This window comes from Acanthochromis polyacanthus, chromosome 14 (genome assembly GCF_021347895.1).
Source record: "Acanthochromis polyacanthus isolate Apoly-LR-REF ecotype Palm Island chromosome 14, KAUST_Apoly_ChrSc, whole genome shotgun sequence".
Taxonomy (NCBI): Eukaryota; Metazoa; Chordata; class Actinopteri; family Pomacentridae; genus Acanthochromis; species Acanthochromis polyacanthus.
This window is the reverse complement of record NC_067126.1, coordinates 3,025,625-3,047,426: the sequence shown is the minus strand read 5'-3', so window position 1 is coordinate 3,047,426 and position 21,802 is coordinate 3,025,625. Positions and strand designations below refer to the sequence as shown.

Genomic DNA, 21,802 nt, shown 5'->3' with positions numbered 1-21,802 from the left:
CACTGCTGAAAAAAACTCATCAAAAAGCCAGACTGGAATTTGCAAAAATGCATGTTGACAAGCCACAAAGCTTCTGGGAGAATGTCCTTTGGACAGATGAGACCAAACTGGAGCTTTTTGGTAAGGCACATCAACTCTATGTTCATAGACTCAAAAACCAAGCATACGAAGAAAAGAACACTGTCCCTACGGTGAAACATGGAGGAGGCTCAGTAATGTTTTGGGGCTGCTTTGCTGCATCTGGCACAGGGTGTCTTGAAAGTGTGCAAGGTACGATGAAATCTGAAGACTATCAAGGCATTCTGGAGAGAAATGTGCTGCCTAGTGTCAGAAAGCTTGGTCTCAGTCGCAGGTCATGGGTCTTCCAACAGGACAACGATCCAAAACACACAGCCAAAAACACCCAAGAATGGCTGAGAGAAAAGCGTTGGACTATTCTAAAGTGGCCTTCTATGAGCCCAGATCTGAATCCCATTGAACATATGTGGAAGGAGCTGAAACATGCCATTTGGAGAAGACACCCATCAAACCTGAGACAACTGGAGCTGTTTGCTCATGAGGAGTGGGCCAAAATACCTGTTGACAGCTGCAGAACGCTCATTGACAAATACAGAAATCGTTTCATTGCAGTGATTGCCTCAAAAGGTTGTGCAACAAAATATTAAGTTATGGGTACCATCATTTTTGTCCAGCCCTATTTCATTAGTTTGTTTTTTAAAATAATTATGTTAATCAACAATTCAAAAGTGATGGCTGATTTTGATTATTTAATTTTCAATAAATTTTTATTTATTGTTACTTTTGTGAGTTTCAAATGATTTCAGTGAGAATTGTGGGTTTTTCCTTCTTTAACTGAGGGGTACCAACAATTTTGTCCACGTGTGTACAAGTCACACATGAAGAAGAAATAAACCGGACCATCTCATTTTTGGACATTAGCATACATCACAGACAAGACGGCAGCATCAAAATAATAGTTTACAAAAAAAAAAAAAAACCACACACGGACCAGTACCTCCTCTGGACATCAGAACATCCCACAGCACACAAACTTTCAGTAGTCAGAACACTCTACGAACGGACTAGCATAATAACGGACGATAAAGACAGACAGGAGGAGGAAGAACACATCAAGAAAGCACTTACAAACTGCCACATCCAACATGGGCTATAACCGAAGGAAAACAACAAGCAAAAACCAAAGAGAAAAAACTAAAGGAAGCAAAATCAAAACACACACAAAAATTGGACAATAAAAATAAGGATTTAATCACCATTCCATATATCCGTAACAGAACCAATACAACGCATTATGAGAAAATATAACATCAACACTGCAGTAAAACCAAACACAAAACTCCAGCAGCTATTAGTCCATCCCAAAGACAGAATAGAACCGGACAATAAATGTAACATCATCTATGAAATACCGTGCAAATCATGTAGCAACACATACGTTGGTGAAACAGGCAGATCATTCAAAACAAGAAGAACGGAACACCAAACAGAATGTAAAAAGGAAACAACTGGACGTTTCACAAGAGCACGAAAAGAAAAAGCAGAACAAGAAAATAAAAAATCAGCCATCACGGATCACTGCAGAAGACAAAATCCTGTTATGGACTGGGATGTGGGGAGGATTATAACTTCTGAGACTAATAAGCAGAGACGATGGATCAGGGAAGCCATCGAGATCAGGAAGCGGGTAGGTACACTATGAACCAGGATGAGGGGGTCTACATCCTCTCACATATGGGACACCATCCTCCAGAGAGCACCGGGCGGTGGGAGGCGTGGTCGGTTTGACAGATTCTGACAGATCTGTCAAACCGACCACGTGATAAAAAAAAGGACACGTCAGCAAACGTCAGATGACGCTCTGAAGAAGACAGCAGAAGCTGTAGAAACATGTCAGCAAGGTAACCAACTTTTCTGAATTGTGGGTTTAAATAAGGAACAGTTTCGTATAAAAAATGTTTAGTATGTCGTTAGTGATGGGAGATCGAGGCTTTGATGAAGCTTCAACACTTTATCCAATACCTGCTTCATTACTCGAGGCTTCACTGACACTCAGTGCTCGAGTAGGACATCTAGTGGTCAATAAAATGAAGCGCAATTGATTCATGTTTCTGATTGGTTCATGGATTGTTTTGGATTTGATTCGCCATGCACGTTCCTGTTTCACTACATTAGATGATTGTATCTGTTCTAGTGGCTACAATAATAATTATATTACCAGCAATAATAATGACAATAACTACTGAAGAGCCTGTTTCTTATCTGCCATGTCTGTCTGTAACCCTATATACTCTTCACTGATATTCTGTGTTATGAAACATTTAAACGGTGCTGCTACATTCATGAGATGTGCTCTAGAAGTACAGACTGATGCAATTTTCACATGAGGCTGGTGCAAATACAGATTATATTATGGATTTTGGCAAAGTATGTCTTGGGTTAATTGGTAAAGAGGGTGTGCTTGTGTAACTGGATATGTTTTTTTTTAACAATGTATTAACAGTTTTTGTATGCAGGTACATATATGCATTGCAGAATACCTTACAAGACTTACTCAGTTATGCAAATATTTTTAACCATAATGTGGTACTTGCACGTTAAACAGATCCTCATAAAATAAGGAAATGAAGAGAAAAAGATGGGGGGAAAAAATGAAATAAACATGTTCTCATACATGCAAATGCATAAATACAGTAGTTTATACAGAACAGCAGGTAATCCTGTCATTCCTCTCATTCTGGCAGTTCCACGAGGTTTACATCACAGCTGTTCATTCCACCTCATCACTTTCATCTGTTAAATTCATGGATTTCAAAAAAGCAATAAAGGGTCCCCACGTTTTCTCAAACAAATTCTGTCTCCCTTTTTGTACATGTGTCACTCTTTCTAGAGGAAAGGTTATTAACATCTGCCTCACCCAGTCTACTAATCTTGGTATGCAAGTTTTTTCCAAAAAAATGTTGTAATGTAATGTTTTTGAATGCAGGAGGCTTGAATCTATTATTATACGCTCACTCTTGGTGTACTTATGTCACCTTGGATAAAGTCCCAAAATAAAGTGAGCAGTGTTCATTGTAATATTTTTAGAAATAATATTCTCTATTGTTTAAGTCTTCCCCCAGAATTTTTTTAACCTTTGGGCAATCCCACATACAATGGTATAAAGTTTCCTTTGCCTCATTACATTTAACACATAAATCTGGGATGTTGCTGTTAAATTAATTTAATTTAAGTGGTGTAGTATATGTTCTCAACAACCATTTGTATTATAGCAATTTAAATCAGGTATTGATTGATTGAGTGTGGGCTTTGGGCAAATCAGTTCCCAGTCCTCTGATGTTATGGCCACCTTTAGATCTTCTTTCCACTCTTTTCGTCTTTTTAACAGTCGTAGTTACCTTGATATCAGGCAGCAAATGGAAATTATGCCATACACAGGACCTTTTCCTGATTGGCTCCTGCTGCAGATCGATCTATCTATCTATCTAGCTAGCTAGCTAGCTAGCTATACACTACTAACTGTCAAAGCAACGAACGGCAGCAACAATACCAACCTACTCTGCGGAAAGTCAGTCAAATAAACGACACTCTGGGATCTCCTATCCCGGAACACACTCAATCCCGCCGAGTGATTCACAAAACAAACCGAACCAATCAGGTGATTCGAAGCAGTTGAGTGCTTCAAACGTCACTGAAGTGATTCAAACGTCACGAGTCACATGACCAAATCAAGCGTCGGCACAGTGGCTCGATACGATTGCTTCATGAGCTACCGCGCATGTGTTGAAGCCTCGGGTATCAGAGGACCATCACTATATGTCGTCCAAAATGTGGAAAAAACGTCATAATTTAGTGTGTCGTCGAAAACATCACAAAAATATCATCGTTTAGTGTGTCGTCTACAATGTGGGAAAAAAACAGTATAGTACATAATAACAAAATGAACCTAATCCAACTATGTGACTTTTTTTCCCCACATTTTGGATGACACACTAAACGATGATGTTTTTGTGATATTCTGGACGATATACTAAACGATGACATTTTATTCCACATTTTGCATGATATACTAAACTATGACGTGTTAGTTTTTTGTTTTTTTTACACATTTTGGACGACATACTAAACTCGGACTTTTTTTCCACATTTTTTAGTATTTTATTTTTCGGGCGTTTTTCAGCTTTTATTGATAGGTGCAGTGAAGTGACAGAGAGAAAACATGGGAGAAGATTGGGGGAAAGACATGCAGCAAAGGGCCGTGAGCAAGAATCGAACTCGGGCCGCTGTGTCGGGGACCAGCACCTATACGTAGTTCTCCTGTTTAACCTGTTCAGCTATACGGCTGCCTTTTTTTTCACATTTTTGATGACACACTAATCTATGATGTTTTTTTCCACATTTTGGACGACATACTAAACTATGACTTTTTTTTTCCATATTTTGAAAGACGTTAATGAGTAACTAACAGGAAGATAAAGACCAGGGGATGATGAGTTGTAATCTGTTGTGTTTATTAGACGGGAGGAGCAGCAGGTGATCCAGGTACAGAGTTCAGGGAGGAAACAACAAAAGTTTCAGTGAATTCAGACTCCATTTTCCAGTGGACAGAGGACAACAACAAGGTGAGTGTTGGTCTAATATTATTGTTATTATCCTGTCAGAGTCTCTCAGTCAGCTGTCTGTCTGTGGACAGTAACAGAAGATCAGGATGTATTCATTTACCAGGTGGACTGTTGACTGGTTCTGTTCCTCTCTGGACTCTGTGTTTTATTTCCTGATGTGAAACTTTGAACTGTGACTCTGGAACAGACGTGTTTGTTGTGATTCTTGTTGTGTGTCACTCAGTGTTGCTGGTTTAACTCTCAGACTGAGTGATGATGAAGAGTGATGTGGAGGAAGAGGAGGACGGAGCAGAGCCTCCAGCATCCAGCCGTCTGTCCATGAAGAGTGACCCATCCAAAGATCCTCCAGACTCCAGGAAAGAAGCTGAACCCTCAGACACAAAGTAAGAAAGTGTTTGTGCTGTAAAGTGAGCTGAAGATGACTGAGTGAGCAGGAAGAAGAAATGCTGCTGCGTCTGTCAGATGAGTTTCTCTGTTGTATCACCACTAACACAGCAAAGCTCTGCCAGCTTCAGAGTTCTGATATCTGTATGTGTGGATCAGACCTGAGCGCTAGAACAGCAGAGATATGGAGCAGAAACAGACACTTGATCTACAGCAAGAAGAAAGAGTTTGATAGTTGATCAGATGCAAAGCAGCATGAAGAGATGAAAGAAACAGCAGAGTTTTATTGCATGAACAAACTCCAAGGTAGCTTCCTCCTGGATCAGAACCAGCCTGTCGTACCTCCAGAACCCTCAGTTCATCACATTTAAGAAGTTCCACAGAGGACCTGGAGGACAGCAACTGTCATAAATCTGTTCTATATTCATGTTATTGTCCTCTTTGACTGAGTTAGATTATTGATCAGCATCAGTCCTGATCACAAATACCAAATATTCATGTTCAGAATTTAACCGTTTAAATGACAGTTTGCTTCCATAATGCCACTGAGGTTTTTATGAAAACACATAAAAATCTGTGATTCCCAGATATTAAAAGCTGAGAGGATGTTTTTACATCACAGTCTGAGATCTGTCAGTTATTAGCAGCTTTATTTTATTCTGGAACAGAGTCAGACTCTACAATCTGACGTGTTAAAGTCCAGGTAAAATGTTCACTAGTGTTTATTTCTCTGATCAAAGTTTGGACCTTTTATTACTGTAGAAAAAAACAAACTCCAGGATCAGTTTGAACAAGATCCAGATTTATTTTCCACAAATGAAGAACACTGGTCCTCAGTTTCAGAGTCATCAGAGTTGAGTTGTCATCAGGCTGCATGATTATCTCCAGAATATGAAATGAGCAGAACCCCCCAAACTGCACATATTTCTAGTTTTGGTTGTAACAGCAGCTGGATAAACTCACTGCTGGTCTAAACTCTGCTAAACCTGATCAATCTAGTGTTTTTATTTTTGTCAGATATTTGTATTGATTTTTTCCCATTTATGAGTATAGAGACACATACCATAACATTAGAGATGCACATCAGTGGCCATCCCTAAAACAAATTAAACCCTGCAACTGTTGAAAATAATGTCTCCTTCAAACCAGCGTGCATTCCAGGGAGCATCCTTTCCCAACCCCAACAACTCACTCAGTCACACTCATTCATACCACAAACAACAAAATGGACAAGACGATCAGATGATACGAACTATCAGTAAGTGGAGAAATAACATAACAGAATTAATAAAAGAACAAGAGAGAAGGGGGATCATAATAACAGCAATAATAAATAAAGACAATAAATAAATAAACATCAGCTCAGTGGTTCATTGGTTTTCAGCTTCAATATATAAGGTGTCTATAAGAATGGCTGCCAGATTTTGTGAAAGGCCTGTAGGGAACCCTTTAGAGAGAATCGGATTTTCTCGAGCCTCACACATTGTACAGTTTCTTGAATCCATCTATTATGTGTAGGTGGAGATGAATGAGTCCATTTAAGGAGAGTGAGCCTCCTGGCAAACAAGGTGGTAAAAGCAAGCCCGTGTTGTCAGGATTTGGACCAACCGAGTGCCGGGGGCAATCCAAAAACAGAGATGAGGGGTCAGGTTTCAATGTAGGACAGAGGACCCTTCCTAACGTATCAAAGATGGCACAACAGAATTCACTGAGTTTGGGGCATGACCAAAGCATATGTATGTGATCAGCAAGGGAAAGTTTGCATCTGTTGCAGGAGTCAGCTCTCTCCGGATAAATCTTTGCTCATTTCATATTGGTGAGGTGGCTCCTGTGTAAGATCTTGCACTGCAGGAGTTTGTGCCTGGCCCACATGGAGGACGTATGAACAAGACTGAGCATACGATCCCATTGTTTGTCAGAGACTGTGATCCCATGGTCCTGGTCCCAGACAACCCTTACGGAGCGCAGGGAAGTCTGATTCGTCCTGAAAATTGAATCATATAAGATTGACATTAGGGATTTTTGTGTTGTTTTAAGTTGGAGAAGGGAATCCATCAGGGTCTCTGGGGGGTGGTTGGGGAAATGAGGGAACTGATTTTACACAACATGCCAGATCTGGAAGAAATGGAAGAAATGAGACTGAGGGAGATTGATTTATTTTTTTGCCATTAAATCCAAATGAAGGGAAGATACCATCAATATATAGGTCACCAAGGCTGTACAGACTCTTATTTGACCAGGATTCAAAGGGTAGGTCAGAACAGGATGGAAGAAATAAAAGTTAGTTAGGGGTGACATCGCTCTGTGGGTAGAGTGGCCGTTTTGTTACCGGTCCGATCCCTGGCCTGGAGAGCTCATATTGAGATGTCCTTGAGCAAGACACCGAACCCCTAACTGTTCCTGATGGGTTGTGGTTAGCGACTTGCATGGCAGCTTCTGCCATCAGTGTGTGAATGGATGAATGTGACGTATAATGTAAAGCGCTTTAGGTATCATTTCAGGTATAGTAAAGCACTATATAAATACAGACCATTTACCATTTAGTTTCAATGATGAATGAAGGCTCAGTTGACTCCAAATTTTCTAGGTCTCAGAAACAGAGTTCTGTGCTACTGGCTCAGTTGGTAGAAGTAGCTGTGAGCACACTACTGACCACAACGAAGCATGTGAGGAGGCTAGTTCCATGTATCAAATCAAATCAAATCAAACTTTATTTATATAGCACGTTTTATACAAGAAATTGCAATACGAAGTGCTTTACAGATTAAAAACGATTAAAAACAATGCTTCACCTTCTACCCATTCACACCCCCTCCCCCCGCCCCCGGGCTGGGTACAGACGAACCAGGTGAGGAAACACCACCTGGGAAGCCGTCTGCATCGAGAGCGGCAGGTCTGCCACGGCACCCAGGAAAGTGTGGGAGAGACACCCAGACTCCACTCATGCACACACAGCACCCAGGCCGCCACAGCCGAACACCGCTCTCCATGCAGAGGGCTCCCTCTCCGAGGAAACACTGGGACAAGGGACAAGACTTGAGCTAAATAAAACAAGATAAAATCAGAATAAAATATAAGGTAGAACACAGGAATAATAATAATAGTTATAATAAAGTAATATAACTTCATGAAACGAATAAACAGAATAAATTCATAAAGAAATAGATCAATTTAAAACTAGGTGAAAAAGAAATATCAGCTAAAGGCTCAACTAAAAAGGTGGGTCTTGAGCCTGCTCTTAAAAACATGAACGTTCTCTGCGGGCCTGAGGTCCTTCAGCAGGTCGTTCCAGAGGCGAATGCCATAAAATTGGAAGGATACCTCACCTTGAGTGAAATCACCCCTTATGTAGGCCCATGAGGGGCAATTAATAGGAGTGATCTTAACGTTACAGAAAAGGATTTTATTGATGTTACTAGCTCAGTAGTATCACCGAAAGTCTGGATCGGCCAAATCTCCAAGAAATTTGTGAAGTTAGAGAGTTGACCTCTTTATGTGAGCTCATTTATTGCACCACAAAAAGGAGTTAATCAATTGGTCAAGTGTAGAAAAAAAAGATTTGCAGACGAGCATCAGAACATGTTCAGAGACATAAAGAAAACAGGGAAGTATCGTCATTTTGATTACATTAATATGACCAAGTAGTGACTAAGGGAAAGTGGACCACCTGACTAAATCCGATTTACAGTGCTTGAGTAGTGGTTGAAGGTGTTTTGTACATAATTCAGAGAGTGATTTTGTTCCAATAATGCCTAGGTATTTTAATCCTTGCATCACTTTCCTGAAGGAAAATAGGGTGGGATGGAGGTTCTCAGCAGGGGAGTTGATTGGAAGATATTCACTTTTGTGCAGGTGGATTTTGTAGCCAGATAATTTCCTGAACTGTTCTAAAATATTCAAAAGGGCAGGAAGGGACAAAGCTGGGTTGGTAATGTATGGCAGAAGTTCATCTGCATATAGAGATAGTTTGTGAGAGAGGCCAAATCAAGAAATCCCTTCAAATTTCTGTTTGCTACGAAGCTGTAGGGCTAAAGATTTTACAGCAAGTGCAAACAGTGACGGGGAGAGAGGGCATCCCTGACGAATGCCACAGGATAAAGTAATAATATTAATACTAGCAACAGGTGACGTGTAAAAAAGCTTAATCCATGGTATAAAGCTGGAGTTAAAACCAAATTAGCTTAAGACAAAGAACCGGTAGCAGCACTCCCCGCGGTCAAAAACCTTCTTGGCATCTAAAGATAGGATGATTCTGGCTGGGTTAGAAGAAGAGCAGATGATATTTAATAACCTTCTGGTATTCTGAAAAGACTGGTGTCCAGAAACAAAACTGCTTTGGTCTGGGTTAATTGATGTCAGTGTGACCTTCTGGAGAGCACTTTGGATAATATTTTAAAGTCAAAGTTTAAGAGAGGAAATTGGTCTATAACTGCTACAATGGAGGGGATCCTTGTCCTTCTTAAGCAACAAGGTTATTTATGCTTCTGAGAAAGTAGAAGGTAGTCACTCATTTGCAAACACATCATTAAATACTCTCACCAGAATAGGAGCTAGTATGTTGGAAAAGGTATTGAAAAATTCTGTTGTGTATCCATCTGGCCCAGGGCACTTGGAGCTCTGTAAAGAACCGATGGCTTCTTGAACCTCAATACCTGATATGGGGGCTCCTAGATTACAAAAGACATCATTGTCAACTTGAGGGTTTGTTAAACAGTCTAGAGGATTTGGTTCTGCCCAGATGTGTGGGGACATCTCGGACGAGTAAAGTGTTCAATAGTAACAGGAAAAGGTATAACAAATTTCCCTGGTGTCCGTTGTAACCAACCCAGCCACAGATGCTGTTTTCGGGATAAGTTCAGAGGCACTTGGAGCTCAGGCCTGGTATTCTAATAATTTGCTAGGTTTATCACCTTGTTCAAAGAAATGTTGTTTTGTCTGTAAAAGCTGAATCTCAGCTTTGCTTGTTGATAACAAACCATATTGAGACTGTAACTGTAATCTGTTTTTATATAATGCAGCTGAAGGGTTAGTGGCATATTTAGCATCTAATATGCAGATTTCATCTGAAAGTTCTGTTAATTTAGAGAGCTCTGCTTTTTACAAATAGGATACAAATGAAATAATCTGCCCACATAAATAAGCTTTAAAAGAATCCCACAGTATGTCACTACGGATATCAGACGTCATTAATTTGCTTGGTAAGAAAACCTTTAAATTTAGGTTCAGAAAGCAACTGTGACTTAAATTTCCAGAATTTGTAAGCCAGTCTACATGGGGGAAAAGTGATTTCTACTGGCATGGGGGTGTGATCTGAGATTACTATGCTGTGATATTCACAGGTAGCAATGCTGTGTAACAGTTTGTTGTCCAATAGGAAAATATCTATTGGCGAGAAATATGGTACATGTGAGAAAAGAAGGAAAACTCTTTTTTAGAGGGAAATCTGGTTCTCCAGTGGTCTGCCAGTCCCAGTTGGTCTACATGAAATTTCAGGGTAGCAGCTGATTTTGTTAGTGGTATGTTTCATGGCTGATTTATCAAGCATTGTATCATGTACTAGATTAAAATCACCCCTAATATGATAAGGTGGTTGGCAAGATTAGGCAGAGAGGACAATTTTTTGATACAAATTCATCATCATTCCATGTTGGAGCATATATAGAAACCAGAACCACAGGAACATTCGGCAATTTGCCCAACAGTATGATGTCCATTGGGGTCGTATATACACTGCTCAAAAAAATTAAAGGAACACTTAGAAAACACATCATATTTCAATATGGGGAAAAAACAAACTGGATCTTAGCATTGATATGGACTGGATAATGTGTTAGGAATGAAAAGTGCCACATTGTTTGATGGGAATGAAAATGATCAACCCCCAGGAGGGCTAAATTCAAGACACCCCAAAATCAAAGTGAAAAACTGATGTGGCAGACTGGTCCATCTTGCTGAAATTCCTTGGCAGCAACTCAAAATGGTACTCAGTAGTTTGTAAGGCCTCCATGTGCTTGTATGCATGACTGATGATGTCGGGACAAGCTCTGAATGAGACGACGGATGGTGTCCTGGTATCTCCTCCCAGAACTGGACCAGGGCATCACTGAGCTCCTGGACAGTCTGAGGAGCAACCTGATGGGGTCAGATGGAACAAAACATAATGTTCCAAAGGTGTTCTATTGGATTCAGGTCAGGTGAGCATGGGGGCCAGCTAATGGTATCAGTTCCTTCATCCTCCAGGAACTGCATGAGTTCTCTTACCACATAAGACTGGGCATTGTCGTGCACCAGAAGGAATCCAGGACCACTGCACCAATGTAGGGTCTGACAATGGGTCAAAGGATTTCATCGTGATACCTAAAGGCAGTCAGAATGCCATTGTCCAGCCTGTAGAGGTCTGTGTGTCCCTCCATGGATATGCCTCCCCACACCATCACTGACCCACCACCAAACCAGTCATGCTGAACAATGTTACAGGCAGCATAACGTTCTCCATGGCTTCTCCAGACCTTTTCATGTCTGTCACATGTGCTCAGGGTGAACCTGCTCTCATCTGTGAAAAGCACAGGGCACCAGTGGTGGACCTGCAAATTCCTGTGTTGCCAGCCGAGCTCCACGGTGCCGGTCAGCGAGCACAGCGGGCACTCGAGGACGCTGGGCCCTCAGACCACTCTCATTAAATCTCTTTCTGATTGTTTGATCAGAGACATTCACACCAGTGGTCTGCTGGAGGTCATTTTGTAGAGCTATTGTAGTGCTCATCCTGGTCCTCCTTGCACAAAGGAGCAGATACCTGTCCTGCTGATGGGTTGAGGACCTTCTACAGTCCTTGTTGCTCTCCCAGACTAACTGCCTGTCTCCTGGAATCTCCTCTATGCTTTTGAGAATGTGCTGGGAGACACAGCAAACCTTCTGGCAATGGCACGTATTGATGTTTCATCCTGGAGGCAGGGCCGGCCCAAGCCTTCAGTGGGCCCTAAGCGAAATTGACCTCGGGGGCCCCCACGAATGACCTCAGTGCAAAATCTGAATATATGTCAAGTAGTGATGGGTAGATGAGACCCCATCGTGTGTGTCACACTTTTCCCTCATTGTATCATTCATGTATCACGCAGTGTCGGTTTGACTGATTGGTGCCACGAGTGGATTAAGAAATGTACTGCAGCCAATGAACAATAAAGTTTGAAACAATTTGTGATGAATGAGCTTGACTGAAGGTAATGCAACTATTTTTTTAAACTGTATGTCTAAAAATAAATACAAATAGACTTGAAAGTGTTTTTGTTTGATAGAGAAAGTAGGCCTACATGTGATAAATTGAATGCTATATTATCATTAAAATGTAGGCTTCAGTGCTTTGTGCCTGTTGTGACCACAGTCAATGTCATGTGTTGTTTATAATTTTCTCAATAAACCCAGTTGTGTTACCATGCAGGAAATCATACTGGTAGTAATTTTTAAGTAACAAAATTATAATTCATAGCATGTATTTCAGCAGTTTTTATGCTTTTACTTTACAGCAAATGCTTCTTTGCTTTCACTTCACTGAATGACTTTTACATTTATTGGGATAAATTCTGACCCAATTTACTTTTACTCAAGTAATGTAATCAAGTTCTTTGATCATTACTGACTATGTTGATGTTGGAAGTTCATTTAGATGTTTTTTTTTTAAAGTTTCCTTTATCTTTTAACAGAAATTACCTGTAAGGTTGCTTAGCTTACTTTTTATTACAAATGATTGTAAAACAGAGTATAAAAGTACAGATTGGCATGCCAGAAAAACATATTTTCATATTTGAAAAGGCACATGACATGTTTATATTATTATACATGGAAGATCTTTTCCAAAAGGACAATTCAAAATATTTTGATTTTATAACATACATAAAAATCAAGTTCTCTAGAACACTAAAATCTTTGCTTTCTGGCTTTTCTGTGAGTAAAGTCATCGATGACATCATCATAGATTTCATTGGCGATCTTGTTGTTGATGCTTATTACTGCAAGTCCACTGAGTCTTTCTTGAGACATTGAGGATCTCAGATAGCTTTTGATCAGCTTGTTTCGTCTGGATGTAAAAGGTTGGATTATGGCCGTTTTTTGTGGAATATTTTCATCTGTGTGTAATAATGAACCCGGAAATGTGAGTCGTGCTGTGTACTGTCGTTCAGTATAGCCTTCTTTAACCCTTGCCTCAGGTTAAATCAGGACCAGCTCTCCGTTTAAAGGGTCAGATTCTATCTGCCTATTAGTATTCCACCTAACAGGTTTCAGCAGAATAATTAAGCTGGTGTCGAGGAATACTCGCCTAGGTCCTAACTGTCTTCTTCCAAACGTCTTACCCCTCTTACTCCAATAAATACTCTCTTACTAAGCAGCCCTCCTAAGTAGTAGAATTGATTTATTGACCACGTTTGTTAACGACAGCTTTCCTCTTAAAACTGTGGCACTTGTTGATATTCCTAGGTTCGTTTTAGAGGTTTGGAAAACTAACCTCAGGGGTAATGTTTAAATAACTAGTTGGATTAAAGTAACCTTTAAGAACCATTAGATTTAATGCACACAATCAACTTAACTTTTTACCACTATGCAGAACAGGTGAATCATAATCATTTCATTAGACTTCTCTTTAAATGCAATATAGCGTTTTATTAAGCAATTATTAGCAGGGGCACAGCATTAATTCATGATTAAACAATTAATTATTTCTAATTATTTCTAACTTAACTAAATTAAACTAAGCTGAGCGTACCTAAGAATCTTCTCTAATTAGTAAATTTAGGAGAGAGAGCGGACAACCAGGCCTTAGCTGCCACGCCCGGTCTTGACCTGCGTCTAGTTGAACTCCTCCGTGGACCAGCAGACTCGGTACGAAGTCTTCTTTGTGGGCAGAGGGTGTTCTTCATAGGCAGGGGGAGTGGAAAGGTCCCGATAGCCAATCGTTGGTCTGGCAGTTATCTTTAGTAGCAGCTGGAACACAAGTGCGGGCGTCTCAGCTGTCTTCTCAGTCGGATGGTGGTGGTGGAAAGCCCCCGTCTCATCAGGCTGTGGTGGGTCACTGGGTCCTCCAGCCCCTGGAGTGGAGCAGCCCTCTGCTGCTGCCTCCTGTGCCTCTCTGGATGCCATGGGTGCTTGCCTCTCTTCATCTCTTTGGACAACTGCAGACCTCTCAGGACTCTCCTTTCAGCAGAGTGTGGTCTTCGCTTGTTGAACAAAGTCAGAAAAAGACTTTGCCTCCAACGATGTTCTCAGCGAACTCTGGAGCCTAAGTCCCGCGTTGTCTTCACGTCTCTTGGGCAAAAAGGGTCCGGTGTCGACTCTTCAGAACTTTGGCGATGCTCTCCGGCAGCTCCGGCGAGCAGCATCTCTTGCAGCTCCGGCGAGCAGCATCTCCCCCCTCCGGGGGAGAACTCCCAATTCAGTGTCTGTGTCTCTGGGTTTTATACCGTAGCTCGACTTCAGCTTAGCACATACACATTTTCACACACAATTCTAACTAGTAGGTAGGCCCAATTAATTAATTCATAGGTTTAAGACACAACCTTCTTCCTATCACGCATACATCATTCTTTCCATCTTTTCTGTTAACACATCCACTTGTTACACACACTTCAGTTGTCATGACAATGTAGGCCTGAGCCCATCCTGTCATCCTGTGGAAACTCCAAGTTCCTCATTTCTGAGGAGACTTCTGCTTTTCCCATCCTGTCTGCATACAGCTCAGAACAGCACAGATTACTTCAAGTCAAAACTCACTTAGTTACACTGAATCACTTCTTTAAATCATTTTTCTTAGCATGATCAAATAACTTATTTTAAATCATTCTCTTCTATAGCAATCATCATTTCCAGAATATATATCAGCCTATTAAAATCATTCTTGCATCAAGCATAAGCATAATCATGTGGTTAACTTATATAGTTTCTCATTTTAACTTTTCATTGGTTTGCTTAAAGCTTTTATTTAGGTGGTGGTTGCTCCTGGGATCTCAAATAACTAGGCCCCACTTGACAGTACGTTGAAGCCGTGTACAGAGAACGGATGGATGGATATTGGTTGTTTGTTTGACAAATGTGTTTCTATTACCCGCTGTGGTAATCACATCTGAAAGTGGTTTATACCGGCGGATTCATGAGAATCTAAGCTTTCCATGGGTGTATAATGTTTCTATCATCGAGTTGGCAGTGTTGTTCTATTTCGAAAAATGCTTATGTAAATATCAAAACCGCCCTAACCCTAACCCTATATCCAACTGGAGGAGGAAAAGGCGTATTCCACAGTATTCCACATGTTTCACTGATGTGATGCAATACTTAAATTAAAAAGTGTTCCTTTAATTTTTTTGAGCAGTGTAGTAATGGAGGCTTCAAAGGCAATATCCCTATGTATAACAATTGCTGTGCCCCTTACCTGTTCTGTGAACCCTGAGTGAAATAGCTGACCCATCCAAGTCCTTTTCATATGAGAAATTTCAAAATTGTGGAGATGAGTTTCTTGTAGGAAGTACAGATCCCCCAAGGTGTTGTTGGTGTGATATTACCCTGCTGGCCTTGACAATTGTTCATTCTTTTAACGTTCCATGAGATGAAATGGAGATTCCTACCGGACATCAAAGTGGACTTTCAACAGAATTGGCTGACAGAGCTGTAAAAGGGGGCAGAAACAAAAACAGAGCCAAGCAAACAAAAACAAGGAAAGAAAAAAGAAGAAGGGAAAAAAGAAGAAAACAAGGCACAAGGGGAGAGACAAAACACACACATGCATACACACATCACATACATTCAAAACAAAACAAATCAATCCTTTGGGAAAAACTAAGCCTCTGTATCATACAAGATATAAACTTCCTATACCTCTAACTCCAGCTTACTCCTGCTCCCATTATGGAGTAAGAAAGAAAAAAATACACAAAGTGACTTAATCCCTAGAACAAAGTAAAGCAGCTGTAAACGGCTTATGAAAAATAGAACAACACCCAAGGCAGCAAGGTTCTCAATATGGAACTACTAAATGTTGTCATGTTCAAAATATGATGTTACATTTGAAAAGGATGATAGAAATTAAATCAATGCATAAATTAAATAAATAATCCCATCTAAATGAAAAGAAAATAGCTGACTTAAGTGTCTAAAAGACATGGTGAGAGGTAGAATTATGAGTGTGCATGTAGTAACAATTTAAACTAGACGAGCCCTCAGTAGAGGGCAGAACCACGCCCTCTACTGGTGAAAACCCTGCCCTTCCCATACAAATGATGCACTAGACGAGCCCCCAGTAGAGGGCAGAAGCACGCCTATGCATGGAACTCTGTATCAATTTTGATCATCCTACGTATATCCCTTCCTACTTGATCTGCTGAACTGTTACTCCATAACTGAGCAGGGGACCTTCGACTGATCTTCAGTGCCAAGTTTGATTATCCTGACTTCAGCACTTGCAGAGATATCGGACCGGACATAGCCACATACATACATACATACATACTGCACCGAATGCAGTAACCCCGCTGACGTTCGTCAGGCGTGGTTAAAGCTGCTGTCCGGAGTTTCCGTTTGTTTTCAATTTATGTATCATTTTTTAACAAAGCTTAAATGTGTTAGTCTAGTTCGATACTATAATATAAAGTTAGTATAACGCGATATGAAAATTTATGCCTGAGCTCCGCCTTCCTCTCATAGACCCCCATGTTATTCCAAAAAGCGCCGGTCGCTGCCGACCAATCAAGTTCGAGCTTCAGCTTTGTCATGCTGTCAATCAACGGTTACGCGCACAGCAAGCAAGCCCATGCAGAGGTGGGCGAGCTACGCACTACGCAACCGTGCGCACATTTGTTTTGCTTGTGGAGGAGAGAGCATCAGGGATCAGCAACTTCCAGAAAAGTTACCAATCCCACGGCTTGTCGGGCCAAGAGACTGCAGGACGTTTTTTGGCTCGGGGTGCTCGCGTCGCTCCCCGACCACGGCCTCCATAGCCCGCCTGACGGCTTCGTTTAGATGCCCGACCTCTGGAGGAAGATGTTGGGGCGTCTGGGACATACTCTTCGTCAGAGGAGTCATGCAATTCTGAACTCTAGATAGAAATAAATAAACAATGTAACACATATACACGCGTAAATGCACTAAGTTTGATAAACAACGTCATCCAGAGGGATACACGAGTGTAATCACATATTGAAACTTTACTCGTTCGTCCCAGCAGATTCATGTTATTTTGGTATTAGGACAAGTTAGACTCAATACAGCATTCTAACGTAATTCCTTTATTATTTACTAAATGTACTAAATGTAGAAGAGGGGAAAACAGCAAAACAGGCGAGATGCTGCAGCACTCCGGGCACTTCTCTCATGTACTGAGCGCGTGCACAAATAAAGGGGCGAAATCAGAGGGAGGGACCAACAGTGTTTCGGGAGACGCTGCGATTCAAACTCCGGACAGCAGCTTTAATGAATGGATTAACAGGTTGTCTGAAAAATGAAATATCCAAATAGGCTACATATATTTGTGCACTATTCAATCTGTAACATATCGCTAAAATCCAGTTAGAAACACAACGCTTCTCCCTGTAACTGAGAGAAGCAATAACACTGAATCCAATATGAAACCACTTTAATTGTACCTGTAAAATACTTAAATGTTTGTGAACAACCTATAGAAGGTAAAGAAGATTTTAGAAAGGTACAAAGCCTGTTCCATACAAAAATAAACATGCATCACATGTCCGTGGATTAATACAAAAATATGGAACATCTGATTAACATCTGAACAGGTTATTGTAACATGGCACACTAGATATTAATTTAACCATATACACACGTGGACAAAATTGTTGGTACCCCTCAGTTAAAGAAGGAAAAACCCACAATTCTCACTGAAATCACTTGAAACTCACAAAAGTAACAATAAATAAAAATTTATTGAAAATTAAATAATCAAAATCAGCCATCACTTTTGAATTGTTGATTAACATAATTATTTTAAAAAAACAAACTAATGAAATAGGGCTGGACAAAAATGATGGTACCCATAACTTAATATTTTGTTGCACAACCTTTTGAGGCAATCACTGCAATGAAACGATTTCTGTATTTGTCAATGAGCGTTCTGCAGCTGTCAACAGGTATTTTGGCCCACTCCTCATGAGCAAACAGCTCCAGTTGTCTCAGGTTTGATGGGTGTCTTCTCCAAATGGCATGTTTCAGCTCCTTCCACATATGTTCAATGGGATTCAGATCTGGGCTCATAGAAGGCCACTTTAGAATAGTCCAACGCTTTTCTCTCAGCCATTCTTGGGTGTTTTTGGCTGTGTGTTTTGGATCGTTGTCCTGTTGGAAGACCCATGACCTGCGACTGAGACCAAGCTTTCTGACACTAGGCAGCACATTTCTCTCCAGAATGCCTTGATAGTCTTCAGATTTCATCGTACCTTGCACACTTTCAAGACACCCTGTGCCAGATGCAGCAAAGCAGCCCCAAAACATTACTGAGCCTCCTCCATGTTTCACCGTAGGGACAGTGTTCTTTTCTTCGTATGCTTGGTTTTTGAGTCTATGAACATAGAGTTGATGTGCCTTACCAAAAAGCTCCAGTTTGGTCTCATCTGTCCAAAGGACATTCTCCCAGAAGCTTTGTGGCTTGTCAACATGCATTTTTGCAAATTCCAGTCTGGCTTTTTGATGAGTTTTTTTCAGCAGTGGTGTCCTCCTTGGTCGTCTCCCATGAAGTCCACTTTGGCTCAAACAACGACGAATGGTGCGATCTGACACTGATGTACCTTGGCCTTGGAGTTCACCTTTAATTTCTTTGGAGGTTGCTCTGGGCTCTTTGGATACAATTCCAACGATCCGTCTCTTCAATTTGTCATCAATTTTCCTCTTGCGGCCACGTCCAGGGAGGTTGGCTACTGTCCCGTGGGTCTTGAACTTCTGAATAATATGAGCCACTGTTGTCACAGGAACTTCAAGCTGTTTAGAGATGGTCTTATAGCCTTTACCTTTAAGATGTTTGTCTATCATTTTTTTTCGGATGTCCTGGGACAATTCTCTCCTTCGCTTTCTGTTGTCCATGTTCAGTGTGGTACACACCTTTTCACCAAACAGCAGGGTGACTACTTGTCTCCCTTTAAATAGGCAGACTGACTGATTATGAGTTTGGAAACACCTGTGATGTCAATTAAATGACACACCTGAGTTAATCATGTCACTCTGGTCAAATAGTTTTCAATCTTTTATAGAGGTACCATCATTTTTGTCCAGGCCTGTTTCATTAGTTTGTTTTTTAAATAATTATGTTAATCAACAATTCAAAAGTAATGGCTGTTTTTGATTATTTAATTTTCAATAAATTTTTATTTATTGTTACTTTTGTGAGTTTCAAGTGATTTCAGTGAGAATTGTGGGTTTTTCCTTCTTTAACTGAGGGGTACCAACAATTTTGTCCACGTGTGTAGATGGAGCTACGAGGGAAGCAAAACAAACAAACAAAGTATGTGTACCAGAATAATAGACGTTCATGAACAGACCTACCAGTGTCCTGCAGCAGCCTCGGTGTGAGGATCATTCAGTCAGTGATGATGACGGGCTTCAGTGCCGATCCTCACTGCAGAGTGTAAATGCTCAACAGGTCAACACCGCATTAACAGTCAGTTAAAAACAGCAAGAACTTCAGTGTTGCATCCGACGAGCCCACAGTTTCGTGTCAAATGCAGATCTTGCTAAGCATGCTTGGCAGCCAGATATTCTTTATCATCCTTCACGGATGGCAGCCGCAGTCTCTCACCTTTCTCCATGGTAATCAGCAGCCTAGCCGGGTAGAGAAGTGAGGGCTTCAGCCCCTGCTTGTACAGCGGCTGCATGGCGTCCCGGTACATGACTTGCTGCTCCATGACTTTAGGGGTATAGTCCTCGTGAAGAGCAGTGGGCTAACCAAGATATTGCATGTCGGATCTTCTTTTCCAAGCCTCTCAAATGACTTTTTCCTTGGTTTGAAAGTTGTGAAACCTGACGATAACGGTCTTTCGCGTTGCTTGGGTTTCGTGGCCAGTGACCGGTGAGCACGATCCAAGGCAGGGGGGTAGGCAGGGTGTCCTCTCCCAGGAGCTCATGCAGACAGGAGGTGAGAAAAGCAGCTGGTTGAGACCGCTTGATTGATTCTGGCAGTCCTATAATGCTGATGTTGTTACGACAACTACATGCTTCCAAGTCCATGACTTTAGCCTTTAGCTTAGCTTTGCTAGTAATTAGCACTACACGGGTAGCCTCCAGTGAATCCAAGCGGTCACTCACAGAGCCCGCAGAGGATTCCAGTGAAGAGATGTGTGCCTGTGAGTATTCAGGGTGGCTTGCACAATATCAAGCTTTGACTGTAGTGCAGAGATAGTGGTCTTGGACTCCACGGAGAGGGAAGCCTTGTGGTCTTCCAATAGCCTAGTGAGCGCCGCCATGTTAACGCTGCTGTCCATCGAGCTTTCTTTGGGCGGCGAATCTCTACTAAGTTGCTGTCTTGCTGCTTTGGAAGTCATTTCAAAGTCGTGCAGTAATAAAATTGTTTGCAATGAGGTGTGATTCCAATGTTGTACTGCAAAAAGTTCAGGAGAAAACACATCTGCTCCTCACTCATTATACCTGGAAGGATGTAGTCTTTTTTTAATTGTATTTTTTCAGCAGTGACATCTTTGAGGCCTCATGGTTTTACTGCAGAAGTGCATGTGTTGCTGTGTTCACACTTCTTTTACTCACTTCTTCATTTTCTTCTCTTTTCATAGCTGCTGGCTTCATCTGTCTTTAACATACAGAATTTATTTATTTCACAGTTTAAGTTTTCAAACTGTCAAACTTCAAGTCATCAGAGAGTTTGATAAAACAGCGATGTCTCACTCTCTTTCAGGATTCCTCTTTCTTCTGATCAAAGTCAGAGTTGAAGCTTCATCGAGAACTCTGAGATCAGAAAGATTTTATTATCGCTTCTCTTTCAGCTCCATTCCTCAAGTAGATTCTGAGACGTTTCAAAATAAACCCAGAGAAGGACTTTAAGAATGATTTCCTGTCTGAGTTACTGAAATTGTCTGATTGTAAAGCAGCTCACAGGTTCAAAGTGTCTGGAATCATAGAAGCAAGAATCCTGCTGATCTGTTGTTGATTAGAAAGAATGAAGCAGTTTGACCTGCTAATGAAGCTTTAAACTGCTGCTTCAATCATGGTGAGTGGTTTTACAGTAATGACTTATTTCTTAATGTTTGTCTTGGATCTTTACAGGGTAGAAACACCTCAAACTGTCCTTCTTGGGATTTTGGAGGATTTGGAAGAAGAAGACTTTAAAAAATTCAAGTGGTTGTTGTGTCAGAAGATCCTCAAAGGCTTTGAACCAATCCCAAAGCGTCGACTGGAGAAAGCAGACATGACAGAAACAGTGGATCAGATGTTTCAGAGCTACTGCATCTACACCATTAAAGTCGCTGTAAAGGCTTTGGAGAAGATTCCCAGAAATGATCTGGTGGAGAACATCCCAAAAAGCATCAAAGAACCTGAAGGTAAGTCAGAGAAAGATGAAAACAAACGCGACCCACGTAGAGATGAGTGGAGAGAATGTGCCGATGTTTTCTAATCCAGTTCTTAACGTCTCACACAGGAGACACGTTACTGATCAGCAACCATCAGGACAAATAATCCAGACAGAAACCAGCAGCCACAACCTCCAAACACACACAGTGGCAGCTGACAGTAGATGATGTTCCACAAAGCATCACAACCATCGTCTACATGAGACTGGAACCTGGAGT

At 41.1% G+C, this 21,802-nt stretch overlaps 1 protein-coding gene across 18 annotated transcripts in view; it reads left to right on the top strand.

Annotated features, from left to right (window-relative positions):
* The first annotated feature begins 1,086 nt into the window (after positions 1–1,086).
* LOC127537036 (NACHT, LRR and PYD domains-containing protein 3-like) overlaps positions 1,087–21,802 on the top strand; it is a 79,639-nt gene continuing 58,923 nt past the window's right edge. For 4 of the 18 annotated variants that reach the window (XR_007946356.1, XM_051958688.1, XM_051958689.1 and 1 more), the window contains exons 1-4: positions 1,092–1,919; positions 4,536–4,640; positions 4,864–5,023; positions 21,279–21,553. Coding sequence is in view for 14 of the 18 variants with exons in the window: in XM_051958688.1 (XP_051814648.1) it covers positions 4,893–5,023; positions 21,279–21,553 (406 nt within the window). In the remaining 4 variants the exon portion in view is untranslated. Of the gene's footprint in view, positions 1,920–4,535; positions 4,641–4,863; positions 5,024–21,278; positions 21,554–21,802 lie in introns of all 18 variants that reach the window. The other 14 variants (XR_007946359.1, XM_051958700.1, XR_007946357.1 and 11 more) reach the window with 9 other exon arrangements.